Raw genomic sequence first — 21,124 nt, forward strand, 5'->3', positions numbered from 1 at the left:
TTTTTCCCATTCCTTTGAATGGCAAAAAGTCTGAAAGAATTGACACTCTGCAGCTTTGAAAAAAAAAAAAAACGCTTCGAATGTTCAAATCTGAAAGGAAAAAATAAGCAGTGTGTGAATAAGAGTTCAGAAATCTCATTCACTCTTCTGATACTGTAAAATGCTGCGTTTCGTCCGCTGCAAAAATGCATAGAAAATCGAAACGTGTGTACAAGATTTAACATAGTACAATATACTATAACATGAAGTAAAATATTACAGAGGAACAGAATGATATAGTATAGGATAGTGTAATATAACACACTTTAGTATAGTATAGCACACCATAATATAATATGGCGATATGTAAGATAATACAGAATAACAGTATATTATACAATAGCATGGCATAATGTAATATACTGTAGCGTAGTATAGTGATATAAAATATACTATATGTAAGGTGGCTAACAGTTGCATAGTCGATGGGAGATATGTATCACAGAGATGGCTGTCCTCTATGTTGTAACCCGGAGTGTTGCTCTAGTGCACGTAAGCACTAAGAGAACTGTTTGGTGCACCTGGGACAGGGTTACGGGTAGTTTGGAGAGACGGGCGGGTCCAGCTACCCACATACCTTACCTCTGGGTGTGGTTAACAACCTATAAAATGGAGGCCGTTGTTTGGCTCATGGTCTGTGTGTTTGGAGGGAGAAGGCCTCCTGTATGTTGTTGTCTCAAGACCGAGCCAGGATACTGGACGCTATCCAGCCTGTGTGCCCGCAGGACTGGCTAAGCAGAAACTTGCTTAAAGGACATTTTACTTTGTTTTGCCTGAACTAAAGTCTGTTTGTATTCCCTTTTTGCTTTTTGGTTTATGAAGTAATAAACCGACATGGACATTTAAAGAAACATGCTTCCTGTTTGCTTCCCGTCGCACCCAAGTGAGTAAAAAACCTACATATAGTATAGGATGGTATTGAAATATTTTGTATACTGTAGTATAGTATAACATATAGAAAAATATACTATCGCAATATGTAAAATAATGCAGAAAAGCAGCATAACATAGTATAACATAGCACAGAATAACGTAGTATAATATCACATAGCATAAGACTCAACAGCATAATGTAAATCAATGTAGCGTAGTGTGATATATTATGGTTCAGTATTGCAGACTATAATACAATATAATGTAGAATTGTACAATAAATGGTATAACATAGGATAATGTAATATTATATAGTAATATATAGCAGAATTTCATACAGTACAATATTGTATAGTATGGCATAATGAAAAATAGTAAAGTATTTCTGTGGGGTAGTGTGCCTGGCGCAAAGTGTGTTGTGGGGCACCTGGGTCACTCACTAAAAAGGAGTGTGGCTTAACGTGTGACACAATGCGCCAAAATTGTGCCACAACAAGTCTAGCACAAAGTACGCCAACTAACGGGCGGTGTAAACTTAGACTAGGCAGTCTTAACATTAGATAACATGAACCACTTAGATAAATCTGGTGTGACACCGAGTCACTTCTCACGGACAAGCCGTGAGATGGGAAAGTCAAGGAGTCTGAGGTCAAATGGCAGGAGAGTACGTCAAAGATATATGGGTTAAGACAAACCAATAGTCTAATGCAAAGTCCGGGGTCAGGCAACTAAGGTCAGAGTACGTAAAAGGCAAAAGCAAAAGGGTTAATACAAACGAGTAATCAAAAAGGCAAATCCAAGGTCTGACAACAAAGATCAGAGCGCAGAGCAAGCACACCAATGAGCAAGGCTACAACTGGCAATGATTGCCAGCAAGCTAAATAGCCAGGTAATAACCCTGAACAAGCAAACCCCGCAGGCCTGGCTAGATTTTACAGCTGAGCTGTCACTCACAACACTGACAGCCCAACACGCCCCTGCATTTGATTGGACGACTGTGCTGTCACCCACAACACCGCCAATCCAGCACGCCCCTGATCCTTTAGGGGGCTGAGCTGTCAATCACTATGTCCTTAGGACACTGTGCGTGGTGGAATCGTGACATCTGGCACATTTTAATATTGTCTAGTTGTGTGTATTGTCTAAGAATTACACAGTTTTGATAATTATGCCCCACTATAATAGTTCAATAAGTTTAGCTATTATCATCAGTGCAATGCTGGTGAATATCAAGTATTTAATACACTAAATAAATCCACAAACTTTTATTAGCTCGAGAACTATAGTCAAATATAAGCATCCACTTTTGGTCACACTGAACATGAGAAAAACTAAAATAGAAATATTCCAAGCTTTACTCTCAGTAATCATACCCCAACTATACTTTTTATCATGATAACCCTATTTTGCAGATATAATAAGGTTCTCCTGCCCCTCGGGGGAGGGATTAAGTAGATTATGCTCCTCCTTTCTTTGCTTTGTTTTACATATAACACAGCAAAAGGCCGAGGTGGTTACTTAGAAAAGAGGACCTTTTTTATCGTTACTGTGGCACTGTTATGATCTGCAACGTGTACTAAGGAAAGAAGGGGAAAGCTGTCCCTACAGTAAGACTAAGCTGAATCCCTACGATGTAGCGGACAGCCTGTTCCTAGCGAACGGACCCGCCTAAGTCCTCGGCTAGTCTGAACGAAGACCTATAGAATAAAGGGAAGGGGTCCCTAAAAGAACTAAGGACTGGAACAAAAAATGGGACACCTCCTGAACAGAGAAAGTTGTTGCAGAACACAAAAAGACAAACTGACAAAAAGGTACTAGAGGTCCCAGAAGGACCAAGCGAACTGACAGAGAAGGACACTGAAGCACCTGGCTAGCAAAACTGTAAAACAACACTGAAGTCCAGCACAGCCAAAAGGGCGGAACTGGAATACAAAGGCAGATGGTCACGTGACCGCAAAACACAAGATGGAAAAAACAAACAGGAGGGTTCAAACAGGCACAATTCTGTGATATGGCTCCCAGCTTGGTGTAACTGCCACAGAGTCACAGAAACAGGTTCCTGAGGGCCACAAGTTAGGGGTTATTATTACATAGTTATGCATAAGATATATCACAGCATAACTAGGCAGTTTAGTCTTTCAGCTGTCTAGAAAATGCTGACTGATGAGTCTGTGGAAGCTGTAATGTTGGCCTTGGGCTGTGTCTAGTATTGTAGTATTCAACCCCTTAAAGGGAATCTGTCAGCTGGTTTTTGCCACCTTATATGAGAGCAGAATAATATAGAGACAGAGACCCTGATTCCAATGATGTGTCATTTACTGGGCTGCTTGCTGTAGTTTTGATAAAATCACTGTTTCATCAGCAGGAGATTATCGCTAGAGGGCTAGTAAACCTGCTACCACATTCCCACCACTGATTGGCAGCGTTCTGCCTATCCACAGTGTACACAGAAATTAACCAATCAGTGGTGTGGGTGGGGTTATACAGAGCTCAGCATTTAGTGAACTGCTAGATCTGCAACAAAAAAAAACTGTGATTTTATCAAAACTGCAGCTAGTAGCCCAGTAAGTAGCCCATCGTTGGAATCAGGGTCTCTGCCCATACATCATGCTGCTCCCAGAAAGGGTATTAAAAACCTGCTTAACGATTCCCTAAAGTAACCTAGAATTTTTTTGTTTTTATGCTTTTGTTTATTCCTTGGCTTGTTCTACGATCATAACTTTTTCATTTTACCATCGACATATGAGGGCTTGCTTTTTTTGTGAGACAAGTTGTAGTTTTGAAAGACACCATACATTTTATCGTGCAAAACACGGGAAAACAGGAAAAAAAATCCAAGTGTGGTGAAATTACAAACAAATAAAAAACAAAACACAATTACGCCATTGTTTAATGGGTTTTGTTTTTACGCCATTTATTGTATGGTAAAAATGACCTGGATACATAATTCTCCAGTTCAGGCGATACCAGTCTTTTCCATTTTTATTGAATTATTTTATTGTTGAAAAAAATGTTCTGAAATTTGTAAAACAAAAAAAAAATTTGTTTGTGTCTTCATTTTCCGAGACCGATAACAGTTTAATTTTTCATTTTATTTTTTGTGTCCTGAGTCACTATTTTTATTGATATCATTTTGGGGGACATATGACATTTTGAGCTCTATATTACTTCTTTTTTTTTTTCCCGTAAAGTGCAACAACCGAAAAATGGCAGTTTTGGCATCTCTCTTTTCTCTTCCTTAAACATAGCTTAAATAATTCTAAATTTTGATGTATTAGATCTTTTTTTGACATTATGATGTCAAATATGTATTTTTTAATTTTCCTTAATTTCAGAGGGGTAAAGGGAAGTGTTTTTCTGTTTTCTTTTTATATATTTTTTAAAACTAATTTTTTTTTACTGTATTTTTTAGTCCCCTTAGGGGACTTGAATTTGCAGTACTCCTATTCTTCACAGGAGGGCTTACATAGCAGTTGCTTCAGTCTTCAGCAGGCCCCCGGCACCCACAGTAATCCATCGGTTCACCGTGATTGTATACATCGGCAATGATGTCAGAGATTGTCTGCAGCATTTAAATGATTAAACTGCAACAATCAGAGCAAGCTCTGATCGCTGCATTTACAGCCAGATGCCAGCTATGTAACACAGCCAGCATCTGCCTGAAGTTTTCTTCGCAATCTATGGCGAAAATGTTCATCATAGGTCATTAAGTAGTTGTAGGAATTTTATTTTTTTTTATCTGGTGTAAAATGCCCCCAATCTACCGAATCCGGCCTTGTTTTTCTTTTGTTCCTGCGCCTTTCCGTTCTTAAGCAATGGCCCCCTCTTACCTGTTTGTAAATCTAGTCCTGTTAGCCAAGTGGGCGTAGTCCTTAACTTTCTATTAAAGTCTTCTCGAGGACCATACCCAGTTGTCTTAAAAGATTAAATTTACTTACAGGGAAAAGGGGTCCATTTCTCGGGAACGGAGAGGAGCAGGAACAACCGAAAAACATCGCCGGATTCAGGACAACAGCGGCATTTACACCAGGTACAAAATTACATATTTATGGCAAGTTATGACATGTTTTCTTTAAGTTAACAAGGCCGATCTGTAAATCCAGACGGACAAGATTGGTCATGACATAAGACGAAAATGAAAAGATGATGCTTTTAGAAATTTGGGGATTTTCAGTGAAGGGTCTGAATGTAATAATCTAGTTGTTATATGACATACAAATGAATGTAATATTATTGTTATTACTATTAGAATTATTGATTTTGATGAATATTTTATGGCAAAAAAGTGACAAAATCAATGATGAGAAATTATTTTACTAAAAAAATGGGTGACCCCAAGGCCCTTGTTTTGTGATACTATGTGCCCGTCCCATATGTTAGACTGCCGATGTGGTCACTTTACATTTAGCCGTGAAAGGATTACGCTTTCACAATCTTTGAAAGAGATATAATAAAAAGACCCCCTACAACCTTGAGAGCGTTTGCACCACAATGGAGCATATAGTGATTTATTAATAGTAATGGGCAGTCACAGGCCGGCTCTTCCTGGAAGCTGCATGCAATTATTAACGACTTTCCATATATATGTCTGTTAGCAAACATGGTGCAACATTCCCCACCACCCTCTTTCAGTCCTTTAACCATCATCTTATGGCCATAAATCATTCTGGTCAACTAAGGAGTGAGCTCCTTCCTTCAGCTCAAGTCAATCGAAGTGATATATCCAGCCGGGGACACATCGGTATTGTTGGCTATACTTATTTTCCTTCCCATACTAGAAATATTTATCCCATTTGTAGTTTTTTTTGTAGGGTGGAGGAAAGGTAAAGGGGTGGGGGTTCTGGACAGAACTTAATTCACAATTTGGGTTTCAAATGTCTGGAGTTATGCAATATATAATAATATACAATACATTTATACATATTATATTATGGATGTGCATACCTGTTACCCCTGCAGATAGATGCAAAAAAAAAAAAAAAGTACCAGTTGACCTTTAAAGGGCTATTCCCAATATAGTAAGTTGTTCTCCATGTATAAGATAAAGGAAACCTTAGTGATCAATGGGGTTTTGTTCCCCCAAATGGAATTCTGGAACCCAGCATCTGTCTGCAGAGCCCCTTCCCCTCTTGAATGGTATGGAGGTTCGCATGTTCGGTCTCTGCTCCCTTCATTGTCTAGGGTTCTCTAAAAATACTTGGATTTCCCCTGCAGTCCCATAGACAATAAATGAAGCGGAGGTAGAACATGTGCAACTCTGCTTCATTCAGGATGTGGCTCTGCAGTGGTCTTGCATTCGCAACTCTGCTTCATTCAGTATGTGCCTCTGCAAAGGTTGAGCATGTGCACTTCTGCTTCATTCAGGATGTGGCTCTGCTGAGATCGAGCCTGTGCACCTCTGTTTCATTCAGGATGTGGCTATGCAGAGGTTGAGCTTGTGCACCACTGCTTCATTCAGGATGTGGCTCTGCTGAGATCGAGCCTGTGCACCTCTGCTTCATTCAGGATGTGGCTATGCAGAGGTTGAGCTTGTGCACCACTGCTTCATTCAGGATGTGGCTCTGCTGAGATTGAGCCTGTGCACCTCTGTTTCATTCAGGATGTGGCTATGCAGAGGTTGAGCTTGTGCACCACTGCTTCATTCAGGATGTGGCTCTGCTGAGATCGAGCCTGTGCACCTCTGCTTCATTCAGGATGTGGCTATGCAGAGGTTGAGCATGCGTACCTCTGATTCATCCAGGATGTGCCTCTGCAGAGATCGAGCCTGTGCACCACTGCTTCATTCAGGATGTGCCTCTGCAGAGATCGAGCATGTGCACCACTGCTTCATTCAGGATGTGCCTCTGCAGAGATCGAGCATGTGCACCACTGCTTCATTCAGGATGTGGCTCTGCTGAGATCGAGCCTGTGCACCTCTGCTTCATTCAGGATGTGGCTATTCAGAGGTTGAGCATGCGTACCTCTGCTTCATCCAGGATGTGCCTCTGCAGAGATCGAGCATGTGCACCACTGCTTCATTCAGGATGTGCCTCTGCTGAGATCGAGCCTGTGCACCTCTGCTTCATCCAGGATGTGCCTCTGCAGAGATCGAGCATGTGCACCACTGCTTCATTCAGGATGTGGCTCTGCTGAGATCGAGCCTGTGCACCTCTGCTTCATTCAGGATGTGGCTATTCAGAGGTTGAGCGTGCGTACCTCTGCTTCATTCCGGATGTGCCTCTGCAGAGATCGAGCATGTGCACCACTGCTTCATTCAGGATGTGCCTCTGCAGAGATCGAGCCTGTGCACCTCTGCTTCATTCAGGATGTGGCTCTGCAAAGATCGAGCCTGTGCACCTCTGCTCCATTCAGGATGTGGCTCTGCAGAGATCGAGCCTGTGCACCTCTGCTCCATTCAGGATGTGGCTATTCAGAGGTTGAGCATGCGTACCTCTGCTTCATCCAGGATGTGCCTCTGCAGAGATCGAGCCTGTGCACCACTGCTTCATTCAGGATGTGGCTCTGCAGAGATCGAGCCTGTGCACCACTGCTTCATTCAGGATGTGGCTCTGCAGAGATCGAGCCGGTGCACCTCTGCTTCATTCAGGATGTGGCTCTGCAGAGATCGAGCCGGTGCACCACTGCTTCATTCAGGATGTGGCTCTGCAGAGATCGAGCCGGTGCACCTCTGCTCCATTCAGGATGTGGCTCTGCAGAGATCGAGCCTGTGCACCTCTGCTTCATTCAGTTTGTGGCTCTGCAGCGTTGGAGCGGGCTCATCTCTGCTTTAGGCCTCTTTCACACGTCTGTGTTTAAACACATAAGTGAAAAAACGGTGCTGGTGCCATCAGTGTTTTCCATCAGTGTATCATCAGTGTGTCCGTTTTTACCATCAGTGTGTCATCCGCGTTTTAGTTTTTACTATCAGTGTTTTTCCGATCTGGATAAAGAAAGAATTGAATTACTAAACTTCTGCTATACTTCTCATTGTTAAACACGGACAGCACACGGATGATACACGGATGGCAACCATGTGCTATACGTGTTTGTCACGGACGGACAGCCTTGTATTGGCCCTTGTCATCCATGCTGCCAGTAGAGAACAGACATGTCTCCGTGAGGCTTGCACGGACACACGGTTTGTGTAAAAACACGGACATGTGCACAGCAGCATAGGTTATAATGGGCACGTGTGGTATCCTTGTAAAAAATGGATGCCACACGTGTCTCTGCAGGGGTTGACCATGTGCACCTCTGCTTCTTTCACCACGTGGCTCTGCCGAGCTTATTCCTGGGTTCCAGAGCCCCATTATTGGGTCCCAGAGGTCGGACCACCCAGCGATCAGTAATGTATCCTCCAGATTACTTACTATATTGGGAAAACCCCTTTGAATTGATTTTTATTCATTATTTAACTGCCATTGCCCAAGTTGACAGATTTCCACCCCCCATAATCTTTCATGTACATTAAAATGTAATATATTCACATTACGACACGTTTTAATTCTATTTTTTTTTCTTTCCATATTTATACTTGATGTTACTGCGCAGCTCCAGAATTCTCCAGTTTCATGAAATCCTGTAAGTGCTCGTTCTTCTACTACCAGGCTTTTGTATTTAGTATATATGTTTTTTTTTGGAAGGGGCATGATGACTGGCACTTGTCGCGGCATTATTGGGCCAAATCTCTACCACATAGTTACGTTATGAGGGGCAACAAAGAGGGGTGGGGGTTTTTTTAGACAATTTTCATAAATCTCATCCCATCAACTAGAATTTCAGTGCAGGTTTATTAAAAAAAACTATCTTTGTTGTCCATAGCAACCATCACGCTGTGATTTGTTTCTATGGACAATAAAGAGTAGCACTGAGTGCCCCGTAGGGAATATATAGTAGAAACTGTCTTTATTGCCCATAGCAACCAATCAGAGAGCAGCTTTCATTTCCCACTCTGCTCTTGAAAAATGAAAGCAACAATGTGATTGGTTCCTATGGACCATAAAAACTGGCACAGGGAAGATTTCATGTTTCAAGAGCAGATTACAAGATGAAAGCTGCTCTCTAATTGGTTGCTATGGGCGACAACGATAGTTTTGGATGATCGTGTGGTTATTTTAACAAATGTTCTTATGTTTTACTTAAAGAAGTTGTCCACTACTTTCACATTGATGCCCTATCTGTAGGATAGGGCATCAATGTATGATCGGCCTGGGTCCCGCAAGCGGCACCCCCGCCGCTCAGCTGTCTTCGGCGCCGGCGGCCGCAGCCGGCGGCCGGAAGTCCTTGCCTGCGGTGCTTGGCCGCCGCCGGCCCGATAACAGCTGATCGGCGGTGGTGCCACTTGCGGGACCCAGGCCGATCATACATTGGATAGGGCATCAATGTGAAAGTAGCGGACACCTCCTTTAATATCTTTTATACCAATCACACACATACTTACCAACATCTCGATTACTAAAATACAGAATGCCAAAATCTGGATGGGAAGTTTACATAACAAAACCTCTTTTTGACTTTGACTATGTCATACATTGCAGCAAGATTTCCTGGTTGGTGGTGGGGGAGGTGTTGAACCTACAAGTTGGGGTTAAGTCATTGGATAAATTCACATCAGCTGGTATCACGTGGTCGGCGCCATTACTATAAGACTAGGGATGAGCGGACCCGTGGATGTTCGGGTTCTGGTACCCACCCCGAACTTTATTCCAAAATTCAGTTCAGGTACCAGAACTGTACACGAACTTGAACCAGAACCTCATTAAAAAAAATAGAGACCCTAACTTTTGAGATGGAAAATTCTCTCTCTCTTCCCGGACTTCCCCCGGAACTCTGAACATTGCAACCGACTTCTCGGAGAAGCCCGTGCTCGGCGTTTAGCACCATACTCTTAACTATCTGGTGCGAACCCCAAACTTTTAAGTTCGGGTTCGCTTATCTCTATACATGACCCAAAATTGTGGTAAAACCATGGCAAAAGAATAAAATTATGCAATAATGGTCATCTCCGCACCATACCGACCCTATAAAGTCCCTATAATGGCTCTCACCCACTTATCAATATAGGCAACTAATACACTGAAGAGAAGAACTCGGACGATTTTATTTCCGGGCCTTTTTCATAGTATTTTTTTTCATTTTACCTTTCCACAGTTACTGCCCTTTATCGTGGCTTTGTTGTCGTCCTTAGCAAGTGTCGGCAGTTAGAAAATCTCATTTTACTACAAAGTTCTGCTTTTAAGGACATAAAAGAGTCCATTAGTCATTGGATCTCTTTGGTCTATATATATGTCTGCTTTATATAACGTATACTTCTTGCGAGAGATCCACTAACAGCCATAAAGAGCATTTCTAAGAGGCTGAAAGCTCTTCCTTCCCCATATTCCAGCTGAATTACCGAAATGCCTGATAAAAATAAACTGGTGGAGTTCAGCAAAGCACTAAAAGCAGGATTCCACGCCAGGATGCTTATGTCTATGTGCGCTGTATTGAAAATATGCGAATGGGACAGATTTTTTTCACCTCTTTAGAAACTTTTCATTGCTCCATAGAATGTAGAATAAAAAATGAAGCCAAAAAAACTATCTTCTACCATTTTGTGTATAAATATGCAATGCTGACTTATGTGTCTCCATGGTTACAGACTACAAATAAACTCTTTGTAGTCTGATCCTGCAGTCATGTGTTACTTCACTCCCTCTGCCTACACTTATTACTAAGGGAGCCTTTACAAATTAGATAAATATCAAATTAAATGGCTTATTTCGACCATAATGGAAGATCATCGGCTGATTCGGCGAAACAGAAGATTATTTGTTTCGACCGATGATTGACCGATTAATGTTCCTAATGACTCAAAATGCTGGTTGCACGTGTTGGATTTTTTTTCAGCCAATGTTCAACTCTGGCATCATCATGCACATTAGATTAACCTAGAATGAAATGTGTTATTTCGACCATGATGGAAGATCATCAGCTGATTTGGTGAAACAGGCAATCATTTATTTCAACCAATGATTGACCATTGAACTTTCGTAATCACTAAAGCACTGGTCGGGCATGTTGAATTTTTTCGACCAATGACCAGCACTGGCACCATCATGCACATTAGATAAATCTAAAAAGACAAGTCCTATTTAGATCTTAATGGATGATCATCGGTTGGATCGGTGAAACACGATCATTTGTTTTGACTGATGATTGACCTATAAACGTTCGTAGTCACTCAAAATGCTGGTTGGGCATGTTGGATTTTTTTCAGCGACTGATCAGCACTGGATACATCATTGGTGGAAAATATCCAATATCGGTCAATCTAGTCTGTGATGTATTTGGGACCATCTTCAAATGCTTTTCTCATTTTTATCCACTGCGTATGGGGTGCTTTACCAACAGAGGAATAGCGGGCAATGGAAGAGCATAACACATGACTACGGGTTTGTTTGTAATTTGTAACCATGCAGGTTTATTTATATAACACCTACCACAACTTGGCCTCAAAAGTACCCTAAACATGTATAACCAAAACCTCCATGATCATTGATCACGTGTGTCTGAGTCCATCTTGGGGTGAATGAATAAAACCTATGGTCTATTGTCCAAAATGATTGCCCCTGGCGAACTAGAAGTATGGTGTTTTGGTCCTGGTGTCTTAGTAGTTTACTCCACAGCTCATGATCATCTTATATGAGTTATCTGTTAGGAGCGATTTACTTACCCTACTGGTAAAGCTCATTATTTTCGTAATGTAATATAATGTTATGTGGTGTGGTGTGCATACTTGTTCTAAAGTGTCGAGTGTACGACTGCTAGCTTGGAGTAACCCAAGCGAAATATATGTAGAATGTTGTTCATAGACCACGCAGTCACTGATTCCATCACTTGCTATCAGATTCATGTGGTTTTGTAACAAAAAAAAAAGTTAAGGCACAAGAACTACAAAAAATTCCCTTGATCAAAAAATTAATTTATTGGCAATTTTAAATTATTTTATGCAATGTTTCATAACCAATAACTGGTATTATATGTGAAAAGATGGATATTTTTGACCAAGAGGGAAGCAGTCAAATGTTTCTATATTTACCAAGAGAAGAAATTGCCCTCTATCTATGGGATAGGACTAAACTTCCTGATCTCTGGGGGTTTGATCGCTGGGACCCCCACTGATCCTGAGAACTGGGCTCTCAAGAGGTCGAGCTTGTGCATCTCGGCTCCATCCATTTTTATTAGGAGTTCTGTGACCAACCCCATTCTCAGGATGTGTGGGGTCCCAGTGGTCATATCTCAAAGCAATCTAAAAGTTATTCCCTACTCTATGGTTAGGGGGGGGGGGGGACATCTAATCCTGGTACATACCCTTTAACAAGCGACTTGTATTATTTCTGAAATAGTTTTGTATTGTTTTTAGCTTATTTGAGACTTTGGGTCTTTTTGTAGTTTTCTTACATTTTTTTAATTCTTTGATTGGTCTCCCGATCGTTCTTCATTTAGACCTGGCTATATTTTTGCATTCTTTTATAGTAGTCGAAAATTCTTCTGAATGTGAAGGAACTGTAAGTCTACCTGGAGCTTTTTGACCATCATCCTCTATATATGGTATATCCTTCCAGGATATAAATTAGAGATTTGTCAAAAATTCCTATTATACTTAGTTCCCAATGTTTTGTATCTGTGGGTATAATGTAGTTTTAGTTATTAGACAACCCAATGATTACTGAAAGATTAATCCTTTCATTTTTTTTTTCTCATTCTCAAAGCATGTAAACGCAAAGAGCAAGAACCGAACAAAGACAGAAACAACTCACAGAAGAAATCCCGCCTAGTTTTCACAGATCTCCAAAGAAGAACACTTTTTGCCATCTTTAAAGAAAACAAGCGCCCGTCCAAAGAAATGCAAATCACTATTTCCCAGCAGTTGGGCTTGGAACTCACTACAGTCAGTAACTTCTTCATGAACGCCAGAAGGCGGAGCCTGGAAAAATGGCAGGACGATTTAAGTACAGGGGGAAGTTCTTCAAACTCCAGCACTTGTACCAAAGCATGAGGGGGATAATGGCTTCTTAGTGGGCACAACTCAACTCTACCAAAAAAAAAGAGAGAGAAAAGAGGATATATATAATATATTTTTGTTGTTATTAGTGGGGCCATTCACTGGTGACAATCTGCGTATTTGTGATAAATCCTTCTGGGCTCAAACAAAAAAATCAAAAATTTCACGTGGGATCCCCTATGTTGTGACTAGCAACCTTCATCTGCCATTGGGAACTATGGATGTGATAAAGACAGTCCATCTGGTCGGCAAACTAATTCTTGACATCTTCCAAGCAGTCTACATCTTGACAGTCGTTGGAAATCCCAAGTAACACTCAGATCATTACAAGTCTCATGCCCATCAGACCATGACATCTGGTTTAACATGTGAGCCAGCAAAACACAATACTGGTTGTCATCCAACTCTATCCATAGCACAAGAGTTCTACGAAAACATCTCTTCGATCAGTCCTACACAAAGGCCATAATTGAGCACAATGTCAAAAATTCCAAGACTTATTTTTATGTTTTTAATTTACCTTTATGTCATATTTTTTTTATTTCTTCATTTTTTCGTTTTACCTTACGATTTCATTTAGTAAGGTCCATCTTACAGCCGTATTAATTACAGCCAATTCACTCAATCCACACAAGTACAATTGTAAAAGTACAGTGTTAAGCACAAAAGGACATTCATTTATAGAGATCCAAGAAATATTTGCCGCCGTTACTTTAATTTCCTCAGTACATAATCTTATATAATCCTTTACATGATTCATGTATTTTTTTTAGGATACAATAGTTACTCAGGAGACATCTTAAGTGCACAGTAGATTTTATTCCTTCTTTTTAATCATTATTATTATTATTTTTTTTTTTTTTTTTCCGTAATTCCATCTATTTTAGTTTTTTTTGTCTGTCTATTTAATGGAGATGGATAGATAACAAAAATATTATTTTTTTTAATGTTCATTTGTTTTACCTGATAGTGTCAGGTCTAAGTACAGGACTCAGTGCCACCGAAACCGTCTTTCATTTATGTCCTTCTTCATTTACTTTCATTCTATCTGGAAAAGAAGGTACCGCACACACCAAAGAACCAAAAACATGACTAACCAAAGAAAAAGTAAAACAAAAAAGTTTTACAGCCTAAGCATACTGTGATTACTTCAGAAAACCAGATAGCTTACACCCCTCCAGTTTATGTTTTGTGTTTTTCTTTTCGGAAGTTTACTCTACGGAAAACCCCAAAAATATTCAATGTCTCTGTGGACCCCCAGCCTTTCCTGTTTGATAGACGTTCCTCAAAATAAAATCCAACGTTCCAATATTTTGTGTTAGCGTTTTACCAGTGGATGGCCCTGTCCTTGAAAACTCGAGTCTGTGTTCCAAAGCTAAAGCCAAAGGCTATAATATTCCTTTAAAGACACTTGAGACTGTTTTTTTTATGTACTACTTAATCGAAACCAAAGAAACTTTTTTTCTGCACCTAATTCTTCTGAAACAAAAAAAAACCAAAAAAACTGTTCCATCGAAAGAAAGGAAGCACGTCAGGAAAAGTATCAACACACTGTGTTTGGATAGACATCTTACACACCTTAGGAAGCAGGTCTCTGAAATAGGGGTTTACAAAGGGTTGGAAGGAAAAAAAAAATGCGACCGAAAAAAATAAAGTAAATCTACAGTATGTGCTCGCTGCTTCATCTAACAACTTAGTCCTCTTAAAGTTGAAGATTGTCTTTATTTTGTGCCTATGCAGTTTTTTCAAAGAACAAGGAATTGACCGACATGAACCTCAACAGCTGCAATACCAAAGATGAGTTCTCACAACTTTTTGTTTTCAGTTCATATTTGTCGTCTTGCATGGCTTAATGGTTTCAAGTGCCATCAGTAAGCTTTGTTAGTGGCACTTTTATCTTCTTGAACAAAGAAACTGTTTTGTTCCACATTACACAGTGTATATTTCCACTTAGAATAACTCATGACCATAGATTCGGGGCCTAAGATGTTGGGATAGTAAAGAAGAGGATGGCTTCGTAAGAACAAGCTGGTTGTAGAAACACAATGATGGCAGCTATTTTTTGTGGCTGGGATGATTATGCAATCACTGATCACAGGTTATAGCCCTTGTGGGCACCGGTATCTGACCATGAGATAGGCTAAGGATTGCTTGGCTCACAAAATAGCTGACCTGTGCCAAATTTGCTAATTCCATGACTAAAATTCCTATCTGACATTCAAAAATATCTTCACCCAAAAAAATTGGTGGTTATGGTAAATACACCGAAATCAGTACAATTTTAATTTATTTTCATATTTCTAAAGGCAGCTGGAACATTTTACAAACAAAAATTATATCTTTTAATTTCAGATTTGCATATATTTTTTTTCTTATTTATTAATTTTACATTAATTATAAATGTCCAATGAAAACAAGTTGTTCAAATGTTAATCTGAGTAGAGTATTATTATTTTTTTTTTTTTTAAAACCTGAGAAATGTTTTTGAAATTTTATAATTATTATTATTAATTTTCCATACCTTACAAAAAATGCTAAATTAGGAAAAATATAAGATGTCACAATTTCATTAAACACATCGTGGACAGCAATTATGGGATTAATCCTTTAAGGAACACTCTAGTTGATGATATAACTTGGGTGGGTTCCGAGGGGGCGGAACAGTACTGAGAACTACAAAGAACACCAAAGATAAGTATTGCTCCTCCCTCGCTGTTCCGATACCAAGTTTAATACAATGTATTTTTTTTTTCTTTTTCTGGTTGTTCCCTTAACCATGAGCTAGTATCCATGTCTAGTATCCCAACATCTTACGCAAAGCCTGGCCGTTAATATCATGGGCACAGCCAAGATGAGTTCAACTTTCAAGATATCTTGGTTATTGTTTAATTATTCATGAAAGAACAAAGGAATGTGTTTATTTCATATGGTTGAATAGCTTTATTTAAATCTCTGTTAACAATAGCTAAATCCAAAGACCTGTCAATAACTAAACCAGCAGGAAAAAAAACCCAAAATACTCAAACCTGCTTGTGTCCTTTCTACATTACAGAATTACAGACAAGGTATTTGAAATCCAGAAAGACCCTATGTAGTGTAAAAAAAAAAAAATATTACCGTAATTGCTTGTCGGAAAAAAAAAAATATTTTTTAGGATTTGGAAACAATTTTTTGGTTACATTGGCTTGTGTTTATTTATTATAATTGATATAATATTTAATTTATTATAATTTAACTAATTACCCAAGATTTTAAATCTTTTTCCAAAATGCTATATAGTAATATAATTTGTTCCTTTTTTTTTGTAAAATGTATTGGTATTTATCCTGTAATAATTTGTAGTTAATTTTCATCTTAAATTAAGTGTAAATGGTAAAAAAAAAGCATCAAAAATGTTTTTCTTTTTAGTCTTATTATATCACACTTTATAAAGTACTTAAACTCTGTTACACACAGGGACAATACAGGTTACAAAAAAGAACCAAAAAAAGTTTTCCAAAAATGGTATTTAATTTTAAACTGTCTTTTTATGATCTGTAATTAATTTAAGTTATTCGACTATTTTGTTAGCAAATGGGAAAAAAAATATTTTTTTTTGGGACATTTTGATGTCATAGGGCAAGTTATTTATTTAATTTATTATTCCGCTTCCTTGGAGAAGGTTTCGCTTGTATAGTTTATATTTTTTATTTAAAAATACTACTGAAGCACTAAGTTATTTTGTTTGACCAGAACAAGTGATGTTTTTAGACAAGCATGGATCATGGCTTGAAAGTTATAAACTTGGAAAACAATACAACAACACTACTCTTTTTCTTTACCAAAGACTTTTTTTTTTTTTCAGAAAACTCTATTTTTCCAGCTTCTTCTATAAGCTCGAGAGAAACAAAAAATACAAAAACATTCCAAACCAAAAAAAAAACAAAAGAGAGAGAGAGAAAACCCTAAAACTAGCTGCTTCCAAGAATGAACTATGTGTGTTATAAGAAAAAAAAATCTATTCCTAGTGAGAACCAAAAGTAGGCTACCTCACTGACTTTTTTCCTTTTGTAACTTAAATCGTGTTGATGATACCAAAGATACCAAAGATTTGTTTCACTTGTGCGGTCTACTGCCAGCATCTGCTCCGTTTTCAAGATTCCTCTCTCCTTCGGTGTGAGACACGAGTGTAAGGAATGGCGGATTAGTCTTAGCCGTTCTTCCGCCAGATGAAGTCCATTTTATTTTACATATATACAGCTGTAGCTTGGATACCCCAAAGAAAATTCTGTGTGAAAGCAAGACGAATATACATAAATGCCTAAGTAAGCAAACAGATTCATATTTTTTTGTATCAAGCAAAGTTGTACATGCAGAAGGCACGATAATAAACCCACCCCAGCATTTTACAATTTTGAAAATATTGGAAATAAAAATAAAAAAATATGAAAAACACAAAAAAAGTCAATATTTCTTCTATGGTCCATTAAATATCCAAATAAATAAAAACATAACAAACTAAATATTCTTAATATTTTAACAGCCGTAATGATATTTGAATATTATGAATAATGTTTTATTATTATTATAGTAATTGTAACATTAAATCAATTAATATTAGTAATAGTAATAAGTATTATTATTACATAATAATGAAAATATATTCATAAAAATCAAATATCATTACGGCTGTTAAAATAATAATTATTATTATAATATTAATATTATTAGTATTTTAACAGTCATAATGATATTTGAATATTATGAATACTATTTTATTATAGTAATTGTAACATTAAATCAATTAATATTAGTAATAATAATAAGTATTAGTATTATAAGTATTACATAATAATGAAAATATATTCATAAAAATCAAATATAATTACGGCTGTTAAACTAATAATAATAATTATTATTATATTAATATTATTAGTATTCTTTTAACAGTCATAATGATATTTTAATATTATGATCAATATTTAATTATTATTATTATTACTACTATTAATTGAATTTATTTTAAAATTACTATAATAATAATACTATTTTAACAACAATAATAATAAGTTAATATACTCATAATGTTTTAATACTAATAAATAATATTATTAATAATATAGTAATAATATTAAAATATTATAAACAACATTAATAGTAATGATAACAATTGTAATGTTTTAATAATTTTAATAATCATTATTAATTATAATACTTCAACAATAGTATGTATCACTACTATTAATAATAATTATAATAATTTTAATAACAATACAGTATTCATTACATTGACAGATTATAATATAATAATAAACAATATAATGCTATTATATTACTATTATTCGATTTAATATTACAATAATAATAATTTAATAATACTAATATATTATTTTCATTATTATTATTGCTGCTACTACTATTAATTCATATAATGTTACAATTACTACTATTTTCCATATTATCCATTTTAATTGTATACAGTTCCTCATAGAATGAAAATGTACAAATCAAAAGTTAACTTGTAAAGTGCAAAGTGCTACAGAATATGTTGGCGCTACAGAAATAAAAATAATAATGATTAGTATTATTATATTAACTTTTTCTTTTTTAATATCAAATGCATAAAAAAATCACAAGTATCAAAACTTCAATGGAAAAAATTTTGCAGAATCATTAAAAAAAATGTATCGGAGACTACTATCTACATTTATAGCCTGATTTTACCAAAATATTCCCCACTTCTCCCCCCCCCCAAACAATTTTAGAGAGTCAGGTATAAAAAATAGTGCAAATAAAAAATGCCATTTCCATTTGTGGCCTCATATTGTCAGAGTTTGGTCCATGGGAGTCATTTTTTGTTCATGCAAAAGTTTTACCCCCAATATAGAGATATACACAGAGTTTAGTAGTTTAGTTAGTAGGTACGAGTGCCTTGCTTGAACCAAATAAATAATTTCTTCAGCCTCTATTCGCTATTTTGCTAACTTCACCAGAATTTTTTTTTTTTACATGGAATTAATTCACTTTCCTGCAAAGGAAACCATAAAAAAACAAAAAATATTTTAAAAAAAGAAACAAAAACAAACCAAAAGCAAATCTAATAATACCAAAGTTCCTCCTACCCCGAAATCCCTGAGTCTTGTCAATGTCAACCACTGTGTATAGATTGTTTTACTTGATATTTTTACGGTTTCAAAGCTTTAAAATGAAAATAGGCAGCGATGTAACGCAGGTAGACCGCACAATTTCCTTACCGAATTTTCTCAGATATACCTCATAGATAATAGTGTTTAGAGTAATGTTATTATAGCGTATGTAATAAATGGTTCGCTGTTTCTTTTAGTAAATGTGATTTCGAGAAAAAAAAAGCTTTATACGTTCTAGGTTGTGCTTTTGTAATAGTCGAGAAGGTGCGCTTAATAATGAAAACGATGTATGTTGTTTTTTTTTTTGTTGTTGTTTTTGATTTTTTTTTTAAATAATTTATTTATTTGAAAATGGGAAGAATTGCAGAAATAGAGCCCAAACGTTTACAGTTTTTCATATTTTTGCTGAAGAAACAATCTGTATTGACCCCCTTCACGGCTAGCCGTTGGAGCTTGTATTGCTGAGCAATACGCTGTAGTCTACAGTGGGTTAATTTACTTTTTTTTTTTTTTTTTACTGAAAAAAAAAAATACAAATAATTGTTTCAACATTCTATACGAATTCGCTTTCAGCTTGTTCTTTATTGCTGTGTTGTATAGATATTTCTAGCCAAAAGCTACTGATTTAAATTGTATCTGTCTCATTAAGGGTAGCCATATTTTTTTTTAGGCAAAACCGGTATTTTTAACAATTTAGCTATAGGACAGATATACTTTAAAATATTAATTTTTATATTTATTGTCATTCCTAATTAATTCATTTTCATAGTTTAATTATCATTGCACCCCCAATCCCTAACCACAAATTTTATCTATTATTTATCATGTCTATCACCACTAAATATGTTTTTCAAATTTAGCATTCCATAGTATTGTTTCCTCCCTTTGTACATATTATTGTACTAAAAGTCAATTTTTGGCCAAGGGCTTTGCACTAAGTTTAGGTATTTAAGTGGAAATTCATTACCACTCAATGGGGCACCATGGCACACTGCTGGGCATGGATGTTTGGCACTCCTACGTAAATTAGGTGCTAAGTAATTTTCATAGCTCCCATGGAAATGAATAAAGGGAAAGCCACTTGGTCATGGTCATTTCTCCATTCCTGACAGCTTACGACAGGACCCCATTCTCGAGCCTGATGCTGAGACCTACTTCTTTCAGAAATTTAGAGCATATCCTATTGATGTGCCATAAATATCCAAGATGGGGCAACGGCTTTAAGTCAACGTCCATCTGTGAAAACCATTTTTGCTTTGTTTACCTTAATAGATCCATTATTGGGGTCAAAGTAGATTTTATTATGGGGTTCAGATGCCTATTTTTGTTATACAAGGCTCTAAAAAATTTCCAGTACTCCTCATCCGCACACTGCGTGCTAAAGAGGAATTGGGAGGGGTTCTTAGTAGTTTCTGCGATAGACTGAAAACCACATATCCTATAATGCCCCAAATTGGGTGTGAGCTCCCTGAGCGAGAGTCACAGCTACAAAGGAGCAAGTTAAAGAGGTTGTCCACTACTTTTACATTGATGACCTATCCTTAGGATAGGTCATCAATGTTTAATCGGCCGATCAGCTGTTATCGGTGCCAGTGGAAGTACTCACTTGTCGAGCTTGGCCGTCTACTTGCAGTGGCTGCCACGGGGTGCTACACATCCGCCTCCTATTCAAATCAATAGTAACCCAACCCTATATATGGCACGTGATTGATGATGAAAAATGAAAAAGTTTAGGAAAACCCTTTTAACTGCAGGTCAATGGAGTTTTCTATCATAAAAATGGAGCTCTGACCAACATTTAGGTTTTTAATAAATTAGCACAAAATTGGGGAACAAAATTAAGTACATAAGTCCCATGATCACAAGGATCACCAAGCTTTCAAACTTTACACAGGTGCACATACAATATCTGCAGTGTCCTATATATCAGCCGCTAATCAGTGTTTTTCACCCCTCAATGGTTACCACGGAAAACTCCCTATTTCTTTTGCACTATATCACCTTTTGATAAGATTTCATTCTGTTACAGTCTCAGCCCCCTTCGCCACCATCATAATTACAT

At 37.3% G+C, this 21,124-nt stretch overlaps 1 protein-coding gene across 2 annotated transcripts in view; it reads left to right on the plus strand.

Moving 5' to 3' along the window:
• Positions 1–17,429, plus strand: part of ONECUT2 (one cut homeobox 2) — a 64,736-nt gene extending 47,307 nt beyond the window's left edge. Inside the window, exons 2-3 of one of the 2 annotated variants that reach the window (XM_073681030.1) lie at positions 8,443–8,472; positions 12,645–17,429. In XM_073681030.1, the coding sequence (XP_073537131.1) occupies positions 8,443–8,472; positions 12,645–12,931 (317 nt within the window). In that variant the 3' untranslated portion in view covers positions 12,932–17,429. The remainder of the gene's footprint in view (positions 1–8,442; positions 8,473–12,644) is intronic. The other variant, XM_073681035.1, reaches the window with a different exon arrangement.
• Positions 17,430–21,124: the final 3,695 nt, after the last annotated feature.

Source organism: Phyllobates terribilis, unplaced genomic scaffold (assembly GCF_046119375.1).
Source record: "Phyllobates terribilis strain yellow unplaced genomic scaffold, ASM4611937v1 Scaffold_1__5_contigs__length_1240528914, whole genome shotgun sequence".
Taxonomy (NCBI): domain Eukaryota; kingdom Metazoa; phylum Chordata; class Amphibia; order Anura; family Dendrobatidae; genus Phyllobates; species Phyllobates terribilis.